Here is a 20,268-nt window from a genome sequence, read left to right as displayed (position 1 = left end):
CTGGCATAGCAGCTGAACTCAGCCTGAAAATGGCCAGCCTTGGGGCAGGTTTGAGAACTGCTCTGAAAGACCAGCCAAGGCAAGGTCTGTCCTCTTTTGACTCTGAAGTTATCATGTTCTCCCCTAGACAGGGAAAAAGGTTGAATTCCAAGGATAACTGCATTTTTTCTCTATCTACTGGACTATATAAAACCAAGTTAATTTGGATCTCCTCACACTTTTGTAAGGCTTTCAAAGATTCAAATCTGCCTCCTTATCAATCTTGTGTTCATAATACACTTTGGCTTTTTTCCTAGTTATAAGCTCCAGGCCATTGTATAACATTACAGATATAACTGAATATACAAAAAAAAAATAATACAGAAAAAGAATCATCCAGGAAGAAAAAATTTTGCTGTTATCTTCTTGTCCCACTATTTCCCAAATTTGTCTTACTTTTCCCTGGTCAACATTAACCTAGAGAAGCTATTACATTGGGCCTCTCTATTCTTACTAAAGAACTGGCCTCAGTACACTGTATTCTCTTAAATCCCTTAACACTTCATTTCCTAACATTTATTCAATCTCAGATTGCCTCGATAGCTTTTGTCACACGTGAGAACCACCCACACAAAGGTGTGTAAACCACGGTCCAAAGGCCAGATTGAGGCCAATGCCTATTTCTGTACAGTTCATGAGCTAAGGGGTTTACACATTTTTAAGTGATTTAAAAAAATAAAATGGTATGATAAGAGAAAACTGAAATTCATATGTTAGTGTCTCTAAAGTGTTTTAGCATAAAATGTTGCTGAAATACACCCAATCTCTTTTACTTAAACACTATATATGGTCACTTTTGCACCATACTGGCACAGTTCAGTACTTACAACAGAGAAAGCAGTCTCACCATATACTATTTGGCCTTTCAAAAAAGTTTGCTTACTCTTGACATTAATAGACTTTTTCTTTAAATAGGTTCAGTTATTTTACTTAAAACTGCTTTATTTTATTGAGAGAAAGAGAGACTGTGTGCGTGTGTGCGTGCGTGCGTGTGTGTGTGTGTGTGTGCGCGCACGCATTTTGTTGGGTATTGAATTTGGGACCTTGTACATTGAAAGCATGCAATCTATCACTGAGCTACATACCAGCTTAAAATTATTTTGAAATAAAACTTCATAATAGTTATAAATGGAGAGCTATAATTAGCTTGACTAGAAGATAACTATAAAAATAATTACAAGAGCCACAATGAGATACACTTCACCCTTAGGTTGATTATCATAAAAACAAAAGAGAAAATAACAAGTGTTGACAAGGACATACACTGGACCCCTCAGCACTACTGGAGGGAATATAAAATGGAATAGCTATTGTATAAAATAGTACAGAGGTCCCTCAAGAAAATTAAAAACAGAATTATCATATAAACTAGCAACTCCACTTTTGGGTAGATATACAAAAGAATTGAAAGCAGGAACTCAAACAGGTATTTGTAAACTGATGTTGTAGCAGCACTGTTCACAATAGCCAAAAGATGGAGGCAGGTGTCCACCAACAGATAAGTAGATAAATAAAGTATGGCATATACAATGAAATATTATTCAGCCTTTAAAAGCAGGAAAATTCTGATACCTGCTATAACATGGATGAACCTTGAGCACATTATATTAATAAGTTAATTAACCCAATCACAAAAGGTAAAATACTGTATAATTACACTTATATGAAGTACTAGGGTAGTCACATTCATAGAGCCAGAAAGTAGCATGATGGTTACCAGGAGCTGGGATGGGGAAGAAATGAGGGGTTACTGTTTACTGGGTACAGAGTTTCAGTTTTACAACATGGAAAGACATTCTGGAGATGGACTGTGGTACACTGCACAACACTGCGAATTTACCTAATGCCACTGAACTTTACACTTAAAATGGTTACAATGGTTCATTTTCTGTTATGTATATCTTATCACAATTAAAAAATAAGACCAAAACAAAAAAAAATAATGTTAATTAAAAACAAGCTAAGCCGGGCGTGGTGGCGCACGCTTGTAATCCCCGCGCTTGGGAGGCAGAGACAGGAGGATCGTGCAGGTTCGAAGCCAGCCGCGCGTGCTGGCTTAGGAGACCCTGTTTCCAAATGAAAATGTAAAAATAGGTCTGGGAGTGTAGCCCGGAGGTAGAAGGGCTTCCAGGAACCCCAGTACCACGAAAAAAAAAAAAAAAAAAAAAACAATCTAGATAGGCTGGGTGTGGTGGCACACGCTTGTAATCCCCGGGCTTGGGAAGCAGAGACAGAAGGATCGCGCAGGTTCGAAGCCAGCCTCTGGCTTAAAAGACCCTATTTCCATATTAAAAATATATATATATAAAATAGGTCTGGGAGTGTAGCCCAGAAGTAGAAGGGTTTCCAGGAACCCCAGTATCACCAAAAAAAAAAAAAAAAACACCAAAAAACAAAAAACAAATAAAACAAGCTAGATAGCCTTGCACACCTAGGTCTTCTACACACCTAGGTCTTGGTTTTTCTATGTTGAAAAAGGAAATCAGTAGTTCTTAGAGAAGCCTTGAGAATTAACAATGAGCCTAGAATCTGCAACTGATGAAATGAAAGGAAGTGAAAGGGACCGTCTCGCTATGTGCGACTCAACATCCTTGAATCATGTCCTTTCACTCATCCATACTTAAAAACACGAATTCCCATAAAAGCTCGCAATTTAGGAAACAATAAACTAAAAATACTCCCCAAGCGATGTGCCATAATCCAGGAGACACAATCCTTTCATATTTGTTAAAAATATGAATTTTTTTTTGTTTTTGTTTTTATTACTGTGGAATATTTTCCCTGGAAGATAAAAGCATTGCTGGATTAAAGCTCCTGCTTTCGTAATGACATCTGATTTCAAAAAATCATTTCATATCCCCGTATTGTGGGTCTAAATGGATTTGAGCAAAGAATAATGTATGAGATTGGCTCTCCTAAAAAACTGGCACATATAAATTTTAACTAGAGGGTGTTTTCTATAAAACTTAATTTTTCAAAAAAATCTGCATTTTATGCAACTAGGTAAAAGAAAAGGGATACCTATGACGCATTTCAAATTTGGCAAAGCAGTAGTGATACTGAACATCCCTACTCTAAACACACAAGGATTCAAAATGAAGTTAAAAAAAGTCTTAGCAGGTCGTGGTGGCACAGGCTTGTAATCCCAGTATTTGAAAGGCTGAGACAAAAGAATCACAGGTTCATGGCCAGCCCCAGCTACTTGGTGAGGCCCTCTACAACTTAGTGAGACCCTATTTAAAAATAAAGAATAAAAAATAAAATAGGGCCGGGGATGTAGCTCATAGGAAGAATGCTCCTGAGTTCAAACACACACACATGCGCATGCACGTGCCCCCCCACACACATACACACACACATAGCAAAACAAACAAAAAAATTAAGGCTGAAAATTAGAAATTCAGTTGTAAAGTATGGCTTACTACTTGAAATGTTTCTTCAGGGATTCATAGGCTTTATAAGACCTTAAATTATGGCTGTATATGAAATACCCACTAAATGAAATTATTTGTAAGAAAGTCTACTCCAAGGCTCCTTACGTTGTCCACAGTACGCTCCGATGAATCCCTTCTGGCACTGGCAGTGCTCATCTGCACAGGTCCCACCGTTCATGCACCTCACACTGCACTGCTGGACTGCAAATAACAGCGACAATGAACATGCATATATCAGTCACCCAAATTATAGTGTGTATGTGATTATAAAACTGGAACATACATGTCAATGCATTTTGCATTTTGTAGACAAATGCATTTTGCAGACGTAAATCTTATGACACAACAAAGTATCATAAGTGCACACATGGGCATGTCTCATAACGTGTCATTCCTAGTGCATTTAAAATATATTACACTTCAATTTTAAAGAAAGTGACTAGTAGCATCTCTGCTAGCACACAGAAGGCACTTGTACCCATTCAGATTGCAAGGGCGCCATGCCTGCTGCCATGATGGATTTGGGGTCGGTCCTCATGAAGCCTGCATTCCAGTAGGGAGACAGACAAAACCAAGTAAACAATACCACAAAGTAATTACATGCTGTGATAAACTGTCTGCAGGAAACAGTTGGTGAAGAGAATAGTCAAGAATCAAAGAGAAACTCAGATGTAGGAACCAGACAAGACCATACCAATGGGATATTTGTGCTGAACTTTGAAGGATAAGAATGAGTCAGGCATGGGGAATAACAAGAAGGAACCTCAAAGGGAGAAGACCTAGCAAATCAAAAGGCCTTGGGAAGGGAAAGGATTTTCTCTGAAGAACTGAAAGTCTGTGTGGTTACAAAGAGAAAGATGGAGACAGATCATATGGGAGAGCCAGACAGAAGCCACCAGATGATGCAAGGCCTGTGGGGCCACAGAGGGCTTCAACTACATGCCCAACGCAAATGGGAGTCACCGAAAGATTTCAATAAAAGAATTAAATGATGTGATTTCTATTTTTAAACAATAACTCTAGCTTCTCTGCAGAGAATGGACTGGAAAAGTACAGGTTTAAGATATTCCAGGTGCGAGATGAGGGTTGTTTGAACTCCAGGGTAGCAATGGAAGTGATTAGAAAAGGAGTAGAGATGTATTTCCTAGTAGAACCTACTAGGATCCTAAAAGAGTTGTATGGAGAAAGAAAAGCAGCAGTTGCTTAGGGACTAGGGGGATGGCAGTGCCACTGCCGAGGCAGGAGGGACAGTGCAAGACTCTCACCGTGGCCAGCAAAGAAGAGAATTCCACACTTGACTTACTACCGTTTCCAATGCTTACTACACATTCAGATGGAGACGTCCAACAGAAAATGGAACATGTCAGTGAGGCACAGTGAAGGGTCTACTCTGGAGACTCATTATTTCGAGTTGTCAGAACACTCATAGCAGTTGAAGATCCCTATGTGATTGTGTTCTCCTAGGGAGGAAGAACTTTTGGGAATACCAAACTTTAAATAGAAGGCTGAAGATATAGAAAACAGACTAAAATAATAATAAGCAAGCAAACAGGTACCATGGGACAGAAACATTACAGAAGTCAAGGACACTTGTAAGAAAAAAAGATATTTCAAGAAGATAGTGATGAATGGTGTAAAAAAGCTTTAGCAAGGTCAAGCAGAATAAGGACTGGATAGTTAGAAAGTTCTTGATGGAAAAAATCTGAGTATTACCCAAGGCCAAATGAATGCATGGACTCCCTACTAACTCTCTGCTGTACACTGAGAGCAGTCTAGTCGATGTTAAGCTGCTCAGGTAAAGGAATTACAAAATTTAATTTTAAAATCTCTACAGCATTGATTTTGTTTTGTTTTGTTTTGTTTGCCAGGACAGATATGAGAAAACTAAAACTAAGGTAATAAAGATAAGACAAAAGTATCTTGTAGACAACTGGGCAAAGGAGAAAGGTTCAGATTAGGAACCTGAAAGTGGAAGGTCAAGAATGTCTTGATTCATTTGAATTTTAATTTTCAAAAACTGGAATCCTATCATTCAAAATTGGAAATGGATGACTATATTCAAAAAGTAAAATTAGAGTTCTTCATAAGAATTTCATCTGAAGACAATGATGTGCTATAGGAATAGTGAATTTTATTCCTGAGTCAGAGACATTCTATACTATATTTTCTTAGTGAAAATTTCTAGAGAGAACTATTAAAATGTAAGAACATCACACTTGTCTGAAGCATTTATTTAATTACTTATCAATTAAATAAAATTCCTCTTTCTGCCTTGTTACAATGTTATCTTAAGCACTTGGTTAATAATCTTGGATCTTACAGATCCAGCAATTTCTAAGTAGGTGAAAAATAACATATGTTATATATATAACATATAGCTATGTTATAGAGCAGTTGAGAGTTCACAAGTAAAGAAAAATAAGCTAATGCGTGTAAAGTGTCTGACAAATATTCTATAATTATCCTTTGTCTTCCTAATCCTCTGCTTTCCCTGTGGCTAACCTACAAAACAGGATATGGTCTGCAGTATTAAGCAAAGGCAAAAAGTACAGCCTAGTGTTTAAGGCTACAGGATTAGGCATCAGAATACCTGGATTCAAGTGTGCATTACCTTGTGTAGGTCACTTAACTTTTGCATGCATCTCTCTGTGTAAAATGGGCTCATAACAGTATCTCATGTTTACGAGAAGATTGACTAAAGTAATAGACAAAGACCCAAAACATAGTAAAAGCCCAGTAAGTTATAGTTATATTCACAAAGAATGATTTTCCTGGATCCTGATTTTTCTATTATACAGACACAGTTTCTGGGCCAGAATTGAAGCATTTTTCTAAGAATCATTAGCCACTTGAGGCAAAACCTAAGCAAGTGAAGGTACTTATTTCAAAAATTAATACCATCAGTACCAACATATCTTACAAGGAAAATAATCATATATTTGTATCTACTTAAAAAGAACATTTAGAGCTCATTCGAAAGTTTAAATAAAAAGCAGTAAACAAGGCTACATATAAAAACATACTTGATTTTGCTCCACAAGTCGGTGATATTTGGCCACTGGAACAAGTACACATGTTAGGACGAGAACAAAATCCATCTCCACAACTGTTCCTACAAATTGCTGTAGAAAACACAATAGGAAAGTGAATGAATAACATGATAAACCATGATTTACAAAATAAGAAAGCTATAATTTTAAAAACAGAAGGCTGAGAAATTAAGGTAAAATATGTACTTCAAAATATCTAACTTTAGACATGTAATAAAATCCACATTATAAACATGGGACTGTGTTTTCCAAGTATCTTTATGAAAACGTACAGCAAGCTATTTTAAATTCCCTAATACCAATTCTTGAACTTGCCTATCAACACAAGTTGCTTTTTGCATTCAAGACTGAATTTAAATGCAGAATTCACCAAGAGAAGGTGCTCTTGATCTTAGAAAACTGCTAACTGTTGAGGAAACCCAGAATCCTGCATTTCCATAGAAAACACAGCTCTGTGTAAAGGACCTTTGCAGGAAACAGAGAATGTGCGACTAGCTGAGCCAGAGGCTCCAGGCCCTAATGACTTGAGCAAACCTCGGGGGTTCCACACATTCCTTCCTGGCTGGTATCTGACCTGCCCCATCATCAATCTTTGTTCCCCTTAATAATTCCCTCTCTCCTTCTACCAGCCTTTCCCCTCCCATATTATCTTCAAACCTAACCTATGCCTGCTGCTCAGAAAAGCTACTGAGACATTTTGATGGAAGTGGGGGGGGGGAGCCTCCTGCAGCTGTGACCTCAAAAACAAAGGTATGAAGGTCAGCACAGCCAAGAATGTTAGGCTCACTGAAGCTGCACATACCACAGATACTCAAAACCTGTAGCAGAGTGCCTTCAAACGGGAAGTCTCTCCCAAATTTAGAGTCAGTTCATTGAGGAGTTGAAAGATTTATCTCTACACTCACAACTGAATTCTCTCTGAGCACAAAGGATGCATGCTGTAATGCTCCATGCTTGGATGCATAAAGACAAAAAGATGAGAATCCAGCAACGCCCTGAAACTAGCTGTAAATATCAACAGCAATGTACATATGGGTCTTTTGCAAAGGAGGGGTCTTATAACTTTTAAAGTGATAGGAGACCTTTGATAATGGAAGGGATGTATTCTACAGAAGCAAACTAATTCAATAATTGTTTTCCTTCTCCAAATTGCCTTTTGAGATCCATATAATATGGCCAGCATGACCATTATGAAATAAATAAATATCATAGTGTGAATATAAAAATTTTAAGCAAGAACATGACTCTCAGCTTAGAGTTGACTAATATACCTTAAAGTATACTAGAATTCCTGATCACCAAAAAATTTCCAAACACAAATGGTCATTAAAGTATTGTTTGAATTACTGGGAGGCCAAAACAGGAGGATTGCATGTTCCAAGCCAGCCTCAGGAAGACTCTCAACAACTTAACGAGCCCCTATTTTCAAATAAAAATAAAATCATTCTGGGGTGTAGCTCAGAGATAGAATGCCCCTGGGTTCAATCCTTACCACTATAAACAAAAAAATTATTTAACTTCAAAGACCCCCTTGTTCTCCAGCAGGTAGATAATTAGCATAGGCTTTGGTAAGTTCCAAAGTGCCCTCTTGAACTTAAACCAGTGAAGGTTTGAGAAGCTGAAGACTGGGCATCTTCCAACATGACTGAAGACTGGGCATCTTCCGACGTGACTACAGGTATGTACTGTACAGGGAGGAGGAGGAGTGCTTAGGCCCTTTCTCCACACATCCATATTAGACTACTGCTATCCTCACCCAAATGTGTCCCTCCCACAATCACTGAAGTCATGAGACCTAGAAGTATTGGAAGGAGAGGGAGGGAGGTCAAAGGTGCCTAAGGATTGATGCCAGAAGTGCCATGGCCAGGTTAACAGTATGTGGTACATGAACAGTCTGAGGATGAGTTTTCACTCTGCCATTGACTGGCTGTGAACCCACAGCTTCTCTGGGGTCCGTTTTCTCATTGGCTATATAAAATAAAGGCACTGAGGTGACTGAAGTGTTAGGGTGTCTCTTCAGGTCTCAAATGCTATGAATCAGGGCCGGTCCCATTCCAATATTCCACAGGTTGAAATGCTGTAACTCACGATATATAAATTAACGCACAAACTTTTCTATTGCTTTATATTCTAACAAGATAAAAAAGAACAAATAGAAAGTGAGAGAGTAGATTCCATGGATTCCATCCTTAAGGACAAATATTAGAAAGTTTGGGAGTGCTTCAGTGATCTTTTCTAGCCACAATTAAGAACAACAATATATAGAGACTCCAGTAAAAATACATTAAGTTTCCAGTGTGTGTGTATGTGCGCACGTTGTAGTGGGAATCAAACCAGGGGCATTCTACCTCTGAGCTTCATGCCCAGACCTTGTTTCTTAATTTTTTGTTTTGAAACAGGGTCTTCCTAGGTTACTGGGATTCCCTTTAAGTTGCTAAGGCTGGCCTTTAATCTGAGATCTTGAACCTCCTGTCTTAACTTCCCAACTACTAGGATTATACGTATCTGCCATCGTGTCCAGCTAAGTTTCTAGTATATTAAGAAATATATTTTGCCTTTAATATCTCCTCATTACAAAACCTGGTCAAAGCCAAGTAGATTAAAATGATAAAAGTTGAATATTTGATTATCTTTCTACTTAGAAAGGATGCTGAAGTAAAACCATATGAGAATTTCATCTTTGGTCCTTATTTTCTATTTATACTTTACTTATTATTTCTTGGGGGGGGTAAGTTGATTCTAAGGGTTTTTTTGGTCTAAATTGTGAGATATGCATAATACTCAGTAAATAAATATTTGTTATCAGAAAAGCACAAAACTAAAATGCTTTACTTTAAGTTATAATGGTTATAATTTTGTTATTTTCCTTCATATTATCTTTAAATGTCAGAGTCATTGAATTATTAACTTTAATGCTCTCTTTTAAAAGTTAGTGAGACCCATGCAAGAGGATATAAAAGCACTGATTTGTCTCTCTTTTTTTGTGCTCTATTTTAGAGTCTCAGGTATTTCAATTACCTGAGTAAATTACATTAAAAAGTGTGATAATAATAAATATTTGTGTAGATGCACTTTTGACACAAATGTAAGTATTTCTTGGAGATATAATTTCAATGTTTATGCTTTCTATGGATTTCTGATACATGAGAATCCCAGTGTATCTCACAAGCACCAAAATATTTAAAGCAGTAGAAATATAAGCTGCAATAATCACTCTTACTCTGAGATTTCCAAACTCGATCTAAAGGAGAAAAGGGCACAATGCTACTTAAAGACCAAAAATACTTCAAGCTGACACTGAGCGGGCCATGCATATAATTCTACTGCAAATATTCTGGAAGGCTCTGCTCTCTGGAATTCCCATTCCACAATGATCCAATAAAACCTGACTTTACAGATTTTCAACACGTACCATAAAGCGATCCCTGCTCCTCGGCTGCTCTCCAGCTCAGTAATGGCAGTCACATTAATTACAGTCAGTGAGTCAGACTTTCCGCAGTGCCTAAGTCACTCCCGTTGAGCAGGGCAGGTGTGCCCCGGGACGTTAGCTGTTTCAGGATTCTAGGAAACTATCTAAGTGGAAAGCAGCCAAGGTAATGCCCTACTGGCCTCGGAAAGTAAACGCACCGTCCCTCACATAGACTTTCTGTGTTGGAGAGAAAAGAAAGCCATGCCCTTTCTTTATTTTTGATAAAAGCAAAGGCTTATACACAGATGGCTTACTTTAAATCTGACTTTAAATATTTATGGATCACTTAAAAGAACTCCCATTGTTGTTCCCTATTTTTGCCTCGTTATTTAAAGAGTGTGGAATCCTAGGGTAGAGTAAATAAGAAGAAACTAGTTTGTTATGACACTTGAGATTTCTTTCTTTCTTTTTTTTTAAGTGCCCAGAAATAGCATTATGGGTCTATTTCAGACCCACAAAACCAATAAATATAGTGTTAGAGATGCCACTACTTCCATATTATCCCTTGGCTAGTGTGGCTTGCCCTTTTTCTCTGTTCAAAGTTGCATAATTATCTTTTCCCTGGAGAACACTGAGGTCAAACTGAAGTCAAGACTGGGTCTAAATGAATGTTCTATATTTGTTTGATACCTGGCTCTCTTCTGGACTAGACAAATGTGACTATGCTATAGAAACACACCAGAAGTGTGGCCTGTCACACTTCAAGCCACAACTTCTCAGGCATGTGAAATAATACACAGCAGAGGTTTTCATTGTGAGACTGGTGACTAACGAACTCTCTAATTAGAATACATATATACGCCTTGGAAACTGAAATAACGAAACTTTTACAGTCAGATAGGCAGAACTGTTCAAGTTCTAAGATTCGTACTGCCAAACTCTACCATACTCGATGAGACTCGGAGTCTAGGAATGCCAAATTAAACGTCTCCTTCCTACCCCCACGCCCCAAATCAAGCCAGTTGGAAGTGTTCTCTCTTTTAAAAATGTTAAGCTGGGTCAATTCAAAACCTATGAATGTACTTCTTTCACGAAAGTGCTTTTTTCACATCTGTTATGCTGAGATGGAACCAGAGATAATAACCTGCTTTTGTAAAAAAGCCCAAGAAGGCTTTATCTTCTCTTGCCTGAGCCTCAGCAGAGTTCAAAGCCATAACACCACCGTGGTCTTACCTGGCCTTTTTAAGGACAAAGTGGTTTTGAGTAGTCTAGGGAATTATTCTAACACAACCTCCCTTCGGTCTGTATGAATTGACTCAGAAAAATAAAACTTCCAGGCATCTTTAAAGGCCCTGCCACTTTTGCCCTTCAACAGTCTGTAGGGGAAGGCTGAACTTAAGCAAGCTGGCTGCTTCCCACAGTTCACCGGGGCTGGCTGCTCTGTGGCCAATGGACTCTAAAGGCAACTGTCTGGTCAGCTCTGAGACAGGCCTGAGGATGCTGCCCCAGCTGTGCACCAGCCCAACACTCACGGACGATGCACTGGTTTCCTCCAGGGAGTGTCTTCCATCCTGGGCAGCAATAGGAGTGGAACCGGGAACCGCACACATTGGGCCTGCAGGGGACAAGCATCACATCACACGTGGAGGGACTGCAAAGGGTGCAATAACACAGGAGCGCTTTTCCTAAGCAAAGCCCCCTGCGAGGAGTTTTCAGTACGACAAACAAATCAAAACTACACTTCAAATTCTGGAGTTTGGTGGGAGGCAGATACAGAGGTAAAAGTCTGGACGCTGGGATGGGGGAGGGTCTGAAACGACCCAATAGCCCGTTTCATCTATCTCTTGCTTGCCTTTTTAAAGGGCGAAAAGAGATGTGGAAACGTATAATTTGCTACTATTCTAGTCTCCGGATGAGGAGAACAAAGGGGACATTCGTCTCAAAAATCTCTGCCTTCGTGTCCAAATCCATTTCTCTTCGATGGCCTATTACTCTGGCTCCGACGCGTCAGGAAAGGCTCAACCTCAGCTCTGGGGTTGACGAGTAGAGAAGGGGCAGTAAACCCCGCACACGTCCTCAAACAAAAGGCTCGGAGCTGCGCCCCCGACGGCAGAGCGGGCAGGCTCCGGGGCTGCAGCGCAGGGCGGACCCAGGCCCGCCCTCCGCCCTCTGCCAAGGGCTCAACAGGCCTCGCACATGCTCGGCGATCCGCACCTGGGGAGCCCCGACTTAGCCCCCGCCCGGCCCCCCGAGGGAGGCTTCAGCCTGCAGAGCCGCGGGGTTGGGGAGGGGACCGGGGAGGCGCTCCTGGGGGTCTGGGAGCCTTCTGGAGTCAGGGGCTGCAGCTTGGGCCGCCAGAACCAGGTTCGGGAAGGGCGTGGGGTGGGAAGCCCCCGGCCGAGGTTCCCCAAAGCCAGCCACCCCTGCGCCGCGCCGCTGACACCTACCCTCGGAGCACGTCGTGCTGGCCTCGCCGGCGGACGCGGCTCGCCGCCGCCGCGCCCTCCTCCCGGTACTCGGGCGCCCCGAACGCGCCTTCGGAGCCCGCGGCGGCCGCGCGGACCTGCGGCGGCGGGGGCTGGGGCCGCAGGGGCTGGGGCGGCGGGGGCTGCGGCTGGGCGGCCGAGCCCTGCGCGCACAGCGCCACGCAGCCCAGCCACAGCAGGAGGGGCTGGAGACCCAGCCGCCGCCGTCTCCCCATCGCCGAGAGCGCGCGCGCCCGGCCCGCGGAGAGGGGGCGAGCAAGGAGACCCGCGCCGCCCACGAGGGGGTCCCGAGCCCGCGCGGGCTGCGCTCCGGGGTCGGGCTGCGCTCCGGGGCGCGGGGTCTAGCGCAGGGGGCGAGGCGCGGCGGCCAGGCAGCGCGCAGCCCCGCGCGGCCCACGTTGCATCCCCCGGGCCACGGCCCCGAGCGACTCCGGGACCGCCGGCGGGTGGGGGCGGGAAATTACCAAAGTAACCCGATCAGCCGCGGCATAAAGTTACAAAGAAAGCGGACCTCACAAGGGAAAAAAAAAAAAAAAAAAAAAAAAAAGAGGGAGGGGGTGCCTGCACGTAGCGACTTAGCGGATTCCCGTGCGCTCCGGGCACCGATCTTGGAAAGCGGCACGAGTCCCCCGAGAGAAGCGGGCAAGGAAACAAAAGTCGCCCCCGGCGAAGAGGAGCGTCCCCTCGGGGATCCCGGGGGCGCGGGCGGCGGCCGGAGCGCGGGAGGAGCGCGGGAGCACGGCGCCCGGAGGATGCGGCGGGGCTGCGCGGCGGCGCGGGGGGTTTTGAGGCCGGCTGGGCGCGGGGCGGGCGCGGGGCGGGCGGCGGCTGTCAGCGGGGGCCGGGCCGCCGTCGGTCCACACGTGGAGCGCAGCCGGGGCCGGGGCCGGCGGCGCAGAGTGGGCGGGGCCAGAGTCGGGGGCGCGGGGCGAGGAGGACGGGGAGCGAGGGCTGGGGGAGGGGAGGAGGCGGGAAGGGGGCAGGGCGGAGGGAGGGGAGAGGGGACCCGGACTGGGGAAAAGGGGGGCGAGCCTGGGAGGGAAGCGGGCGGCCAGAAGGGCTTGGAAAGCGGGATTGGCGAACTAGGGTGCGAGAGGAAATGAGCGGGGGATGGGGGAGAGGTTAGGGCGACGAGAGAACTGGGAAAGGGGAGGGGGCCGGGCCGGCTGGAGGGGCGAGGCGCTCGGCGGCTGTGCTTCCCGTCCCCCTCGATCGCCCCGAGCTCTGTTTTGACTGCGAGCGCTAAGCCAGCAGACAGCGGGGGAGGGGGCGGCCAGGGACCGGATTTGGGAAAAGAGGCGGCAGCCCCTCCCCTTTTCCTCGGCCCCCACTGGTCCCGCAGACTGGGAACCGGGTGTCCTAGGGCGCCTGGCTCGGCTGGACCCACAGCTCCGCTTCGCCGCCGGAAAGAGGCCGCCAGGTTGATGACAATCGGCCCTCCTGCACCGACCCGGACCCTGACCCGAGGAGGGGGCCTCACCGCAGGCGGCCAGGAAAATAGGGGTTCCAGCGAGTTGATTGCAGCCCCAATCAAGGAGGCCAGGCCCTTGCCTTCCCTCTCGCTCCAGCCCCGGCCCACGAGGAAAGGACCCGCGGAGGGCTGGGCGTTTCCACTTTGAAAGTCCTCACCAGCGCGGAGGGAGCTCACAGGGCCGCACGCTGGAGCTGGTCCCCGAAAGGTGGTGCGAGGGACCGGCTTGGGTTTGACTTCTGGCTGGCTAGACTGCTGGGTTTGCATAAAGGGAAGAGTTAAGAGACTCCGAAGTGTTGTTGGGGTCAGGGAACGCAGCAGGTAAATGGGGCTTTGAGGCCTGGCTTAGACCACTCTGATTAATAATTAAGTCCTGGCAATTGATAACAACCTCTGTACCCTTAGGGTGCCTCAGTGACCCTGGCTCTGGGGTCTTTTATGGCCCCACTTTTGTGGGGTTCCTCTGAAGCTCTTGTTATCCTTCGGTCGATGGAATTTCATCACTAAAAAAATAGATCAAACACCCCTGAAATCTGGGAATGACCATCAAGTGCAGTTTGGGGTATGGTATAGGAGAATAATATCTGGATTATTCTGCCCTAGAGAAACTTACTTTAAAGTTTTATCCCCTTTTACCCAGTTGTGCTATTTGACAGCTAAATTTCTCTGAGTATTGGAACAACTCCCTCCTTTATTTCCCCAATGTAATCTGCAAAGACTATTCATGTAATCACCTTCCTTACAATATTCTTATAAAACAGAAGAAAAGGTAGTTACATAATTTCATGCGTGATGGGGGGTGAGGGGAGGACCTATTTAGAATTCAGTAAGCCAGGTGTGATAGCACGTGTGTGTAATCTCAATACTTGGGAGGCTGAGAAAGGAGGATCACAGCTTTGTAACCAGCTTCAACAACCTCCCGTGGCTCCACAACTTAGACCCTGTTTCAAAATAAATAATAAAATGAAGCTAGAGGTGTAACTCAGAGATAGAATACCCCTGGGTTCATCCTCCAGTACCATATAAAAATTCCAATAAAATTAGAGCAATAGAGGTATTTTTCCATACTTTGCTTTAAATAAAATCATTTTGACTAAAAGAGTTCAATAAAGTGTCCATCTCTTGGTTTAAAGCAGATAAAATGCTTTAATCACATCATTTAAAGCATCCTGTCTCTGCTTTTTCATTTAATACTTAAATGACTTCATAGTTCATTCCTGCCTATCACATTAATCTAAATGTACTAAAATCTTATATGACTTTATCCTTTGACCTAGCAATACAACTTTTAGGAATCTATTAAAAGTAGGTGGAAAACTGTGAAATGGGGGATGCATTCGTCTGTTGCAGCACTGATTATAATAGAAAAAGACTAGAAACCAAACATCCCATCAATAAGGATCTGGTTAAATATGGTCTGATCCATTCTGCAGAATACTATGCAACTATACAAATGAATGAGGGGTAACTCTGTCTTCTATGGAGTGATCCCTTTAAAAAATAGATTTGAAAAATAAATGAAGCAAAGTGCTGACAGAAAGGCAGTTCACTGAGATAGAAAATAGAGTAAAGGTTACCAGGGACCAGGGAGGAAAGAGAATGGTATTATTGTTTAATGAGTAGAGTTTCTCTTTAGGATGATGAAAAGGTTCTGGAAATGGATAGTGGTGGCGGTTGCACAATGCTGTGGCTACACTTACTCCTACTAAATTATGCAATTAAAATGGTTGAAATAGTACATCTTATGTATATTTTTATTATTTTGATGCATGTATAGGATTTTGTATATTGTGTGCTACTTTGTGTGTTATGCTTTTTTAATAGAAGTATCACCCAAACCTAATAGAAATTTTGAGTTGATAGGGAAAGGAGAGACTATGGAAAGAAAGAGCCCTTTTTTCTTTCCTTTATTTGTGTGTGTGTGGTACTGGGTATGGAACCCAGGGGCTTTCTACCTCTGAGCTACACCCCCAGCTCTATCTATTTATTTATTCATTCATTCATTCATTCATTTATTCATTTTTGAAACAGCGTATCATTGACTTTGGAAGGGCCTAACTAAGTAGCTGAGGCTATCCGCAAACGGTGATCCTACTGTCTCAGCCTCCCGAATGCTGGGATTATAAAGGTGCACCACCAAGCCCAGCTTGAGAGAGCCCTTTCTAAACATGCCTAATTTTATGCTTCTAACTTTGAAATCATGTATAAAGTTTATATAATTAAAAAACAACATTAAACTTTAACTGCTAAAATTGAAAACAAAATAAAAAAATAAAACTCACATCAACAGCATGGCGACAGAGTGAACAATTACTCAAAATGGCATGTAAAGTTTTGGATTGTACATTTTTAGTGATCTATGATGTGAGAACGAAAGAAACCTGAAATTGCATTTGGTTGTAGTAATGTGTGTGTGAGACAATAAACAGAAGAAAATGTGTACGTGTTGCAATGTTGATGCCATTAGAATGATTTCAGCCAAAAAAGAGGTTCAATACAAAACAAAAAGCAAAAAATTTTCAACCTTAGTTGAATATGAAATCTTGATTTACTTGTATCTTTCTAAACATACGTGTGTGTGTGTGTGTGTGTGTGTGTGTGTGTTTTCTAGCTCTAGCTACTACAGAGATCTAGAAGTACTGACAACTCAACAGCAAACACCCACGGTGACTAGATTATGGCTCCTAAATAACTTTTTCCAGTCAAAGAAATCAGGGCTCCTTGGGTGGGTGGCCTATTTGATGTCTGGGGCAGAAAATATTTAAGGTGAGTTTGGACTTGAAAGCAAGGAAATTATCAGACCATTAGGGTCATGTCTAAAGAAATAAAAGCAAACCTGAAAGAGATTCCTGTGTCTAAAAATGAGGAACTATAGATTCAAAATGAGCAGAAAAATGATTGCAAGTGACTGAAATATATGGACTTTGTAAATATTCAAGAATTCAAAAGAAGACTTCAATTAGTTGATCACTTTTAGAAGCTATGGAGGCACAGCTTATTATATTAAAAACATTGACAAATAAAAGAATCCAACCACTATTCGGCCTTCCTTGGACAGACTCAGAGAAATAAATTTATTTTGAAGAAATCAGTTGTAAATGTCACAATAGTATATTAGGGGGAAAAAAGACCACTTTACAAACATTGCTGTAATAATGACCCACACAACAATTATTAATTATCATAAAAACCCCTAAGTCAGAGGTTCTCAATTTATGGTCATTTTTTTCCCCCTCTGAACATTTGGCGCTATCATGAGACATTTTTTATTGTTGTAACAAGACAGTGTAGAGCAGTGGTGAGAGGATCAGAGATGCTAATGAGCATCCAACGAGCACAACATCCCAGAGCAAAGCCCTATCTCCATCAATTTTAGTATCAGTTTTGAAATAGCAATCTCTTTGAAAAGCCCTGCATTATGTGAAAGATCATTGAGAAACTTTTTTTTTTTTTTAAACTGGGGATTTAACAGCATCTTGCCAAGTGCTATGGTACACACCTGTAATCCCAGAACTTTGGAAGTTGACACAGGAGGATCACTGGTTCAAAGCCAGCTTCAGCATCTTAGCAAGACCCTGTTTCAAAATAAAAAAATAAAATAGGGCTGGAGGTGTAGAAAAGAGATAAAATACCCCTAGATTCAATCTGAAGTACCACATACATAGGATTGCTGAGACCCGTACTGAACTCCTGAAGCTAGCCTCAAATTGGGATCCTTCCGTCTCGGCCTCCCAAGTATTGGGATTGCAGGTGTGTACCACCGCAGATGGATGACTGGTGAATATGTTAGTGAATGACTCCAGCTGTTATCACTGAACCTACTGATAAATTAGTAATTTCTGAAAAATGACAGTGATATGATATTATGTGTCCTTTTATGAGGTGGAACAGGAGAGACACAGAAACAACTATGAAATATCTTTGTCAAAAAAGATGAACCTGGATATGATCATACTTCCACACCTCTACATTTAACTTCTAGCTTCTAGGAATGGAGGCTGGTGGAGGGGGAGGGTGTGCTGTGAAATGAATTGCACAATGCCTCAACAGGATAGCCAACCACATCTAGAATGTGGTATTTACCACAAGACTAAGTTTCCTCAAATAAATAATAGGAGTAGAGGAAAGAGAAACATTTGGTATAACAGTGAAAAAAATGTGTCTTATTTGGGATTTTTGACATAAACATTACCAGGTATAAAATGGCATTTGTACAGGAAGAAATTGAAGGCTATTATTATGTAATAATGATTTATTTTTAAATTTTAAGAGGGTGACTGGAATCATGATTCTATTTTTAAATGACATACTAATATTATGCCAACTGAAGTTTTTGATGAATGAAATATAATACCTAGGATTTGATTTTAAATACTGAGATAAAAATGAAGGCTGTCTTCTGAAAAGATGCATTAGGTGTACTTTTCTTTGTTCCTTTTGCTAAACACCCCAGAGCTAGAGTGCATAAGAAGATGGTAAATGATGGCAAGCTGGAGGCTGACTGGCTGGGACCAGAGGAATGACATTCAGAGTGGGCATCTCATAAAGCCCTGCCTGGGTACTGGAAACCTGGAAACACAGTCTGAAAAAAGCCCCTGAGAAAAACCTGCTGTCTCTGGCATAGGGTCCAAAAGGGGGAGGCCAGAAAGACAGAAAGCTTAAGACAATAACTGCTTTATGACCAACCTAACATCACAGGAAGAGCTGTGGGCACCCTGATCAGCAAAGGGCTAGTGAGGAGCCTAGACTTTCACCACCAGGTGCAGCATGGTGGGCCTCTCCTCCTAAACAGTGTCAGAGCAGGCCAAGTGGGAGTTCAGGCTCCCACCTCCTGCATCACAGTGAGCCACTCACTCCCCAGGAGGGCAGTGGAGAACCCGGACTACCACCCCATATTAATCAGGGTTCTCCAGAGAAACGGAACCAGTTAAAATAAGAAACAGAACCAGTTAAAATAAACATATGCATCATGCCAGCGTGAGGAGATTTATGAGAGGAGTGGCTCGCAGGATCACAGAGCCCATTAGACTGTCCCAAAGCTCAAGAGCCAGAGAAGTCAGGTGGGTGGCTCAGTCCAAAAAGTCAGCAGACTCAGAACCAGAGAGGATGACAGTGTACCACCAGGGCAAGCCCTGTGGTGCCAATCCTGAAGGACAGAGTCTAATGTCCAAGGACAGGAGGAGAAATGTGCCCTGCTCCAGAAGGAACAGCCAGAGAGTAGGCTTCCCCTTTCTTCTGCTGCCTGTTCCTTTGGTCATCGGCCATCCATTTGATGGTGCTGCCCACTGACCACTCCTTTCTCACTCAGTCCACATATGCACACACCCGTTTCTTCTAGAAACCCTCACAGAAGTAAAGTTCGATGATTCTCTAGGCAACCCTTAATCAGGTAAAGTTGACACTCCAAGCCGGGCATGGTGGTGTATGCCTATAATCCCAATACTTGGGAGACTGGGACAGTCTCCCAAGAAAGGATCACAAGAAGGCCAGTCTTGGCAATTTAGCAAGGCCCTCCACAACTTAGTGAAACCCTGTTTCAAACATAAAAACAAAATAGGGATAGAGGTATAGCTCAGAGGTAGAATGCCCCTGGGCTCACTTGTGGGGAGGCATTAAGTACTTCCCCAAGTCCTTGGCCATTGTGGGGAGCCATTAAGATCTTCCCCTTATCTTTACTAAAAGAGTACTTCTGACTGTCCTTCACCCAGAGTCAACAAGGTTTGGAGTCATGGGGGTTTCAAAGTAATTAAGGCTCTCTCAGAACAATTGATGCTACTGTTCTGTCTGCTACATAAGATTAGGTTTGTGTTGTACCAGGGTATTGTTTGACTTGCCTGTGATGTATGTACTTTGGACTTGTCTTTCTTGTATTCCTGTGCAACCCAAAGCTAGAAACTGTATAAAAGGACCATGAGAAAATAAACTTGGCGCTAGTAGAGACTGGTGGCCCTCCCATGCTTGAATTCTTTAATCCTCACTCCTCTCTTTGGAACCTGTACTTTTGCCGGCTGGCTCCGGCACTCACTCTGAAGCATGACACAAAATGAATAAGTAAACCACCACACACCCCAACTTAAGGGTAGCAAGGTGTTCCTGTCTGCTAGGATAGTGTGAGAAATCTGGTAGAGGATAATTTGGGACCTCTGCTACTCCCCAGCAGCAATGAGGCCACACCACCATGGAGTCACGCCAAGGCATGTGGAGCTGTGAGGAGGCACCTCATTCTTCCCAGCTGCATTGGGGAGCCTGTGCACCCATCTCAGCAACACAGTGACATGGTGGTGCTCCCCTCCCCAAGGCTGTTAACTGAGGCTGAATGTGGAACTGGGATTACTACTTCTATCCAGTAGAAATGAGGCCACTCTGTTCTGTAGCATCC

The 20,268-nt window shown here is 43.0% G+C and overlaps 1 protein-coding gene across 1 annotated transcript in view; it reads right to left on the bottom strand.

The window, feature by feature from the left end:
* The window catches only part of FBN2 (fibrillin 2), a gene marked incomplete at both ends in the record, with an annotated part of 232,315 nt that extends 219,682 nt beyond the window's left edge, over positions 1-12,633 (bottom strand). Inside the window, 4 exons of the mRNA XM_080698411.1 lie at positions 3,579-3,674; positions 6,497-6,595; positions 11,465-11,547; positions 12,380-12,633. Coding sequence (XP_080554537.1) covers positions 3,579-3,674; positions 6,497-6,595; positions 11,465-11,547; positions 12,380-12,633 — 532 coding nt within the window. The remainder of the gene's footprint in view (positions 1-3,578; positions 3,675-6,496; positions 6,596-11,464; positions 11,548-12,379) is intronic.
* Between the last annotated feature and the right edge of the window lie 7,635 nt (positions 12,634-20,268).

This window comes from Muscardinus avellanarius (genome assembly GCF_963383645.1).
Source record: "Muscardinus avellanarius genome assembly, chromosome: 7".
Lineage (NCBI taxonomy): Eukaryota > Metazoa > Chordata > Mammalia > Rodentia > Gliridae > Muscardinus > Muscardinus avellanarius.
Note: the sequence above shows the minus strand (reverse complement) of the source record. Positions and strands in the feature narration are given on the sequence as shown.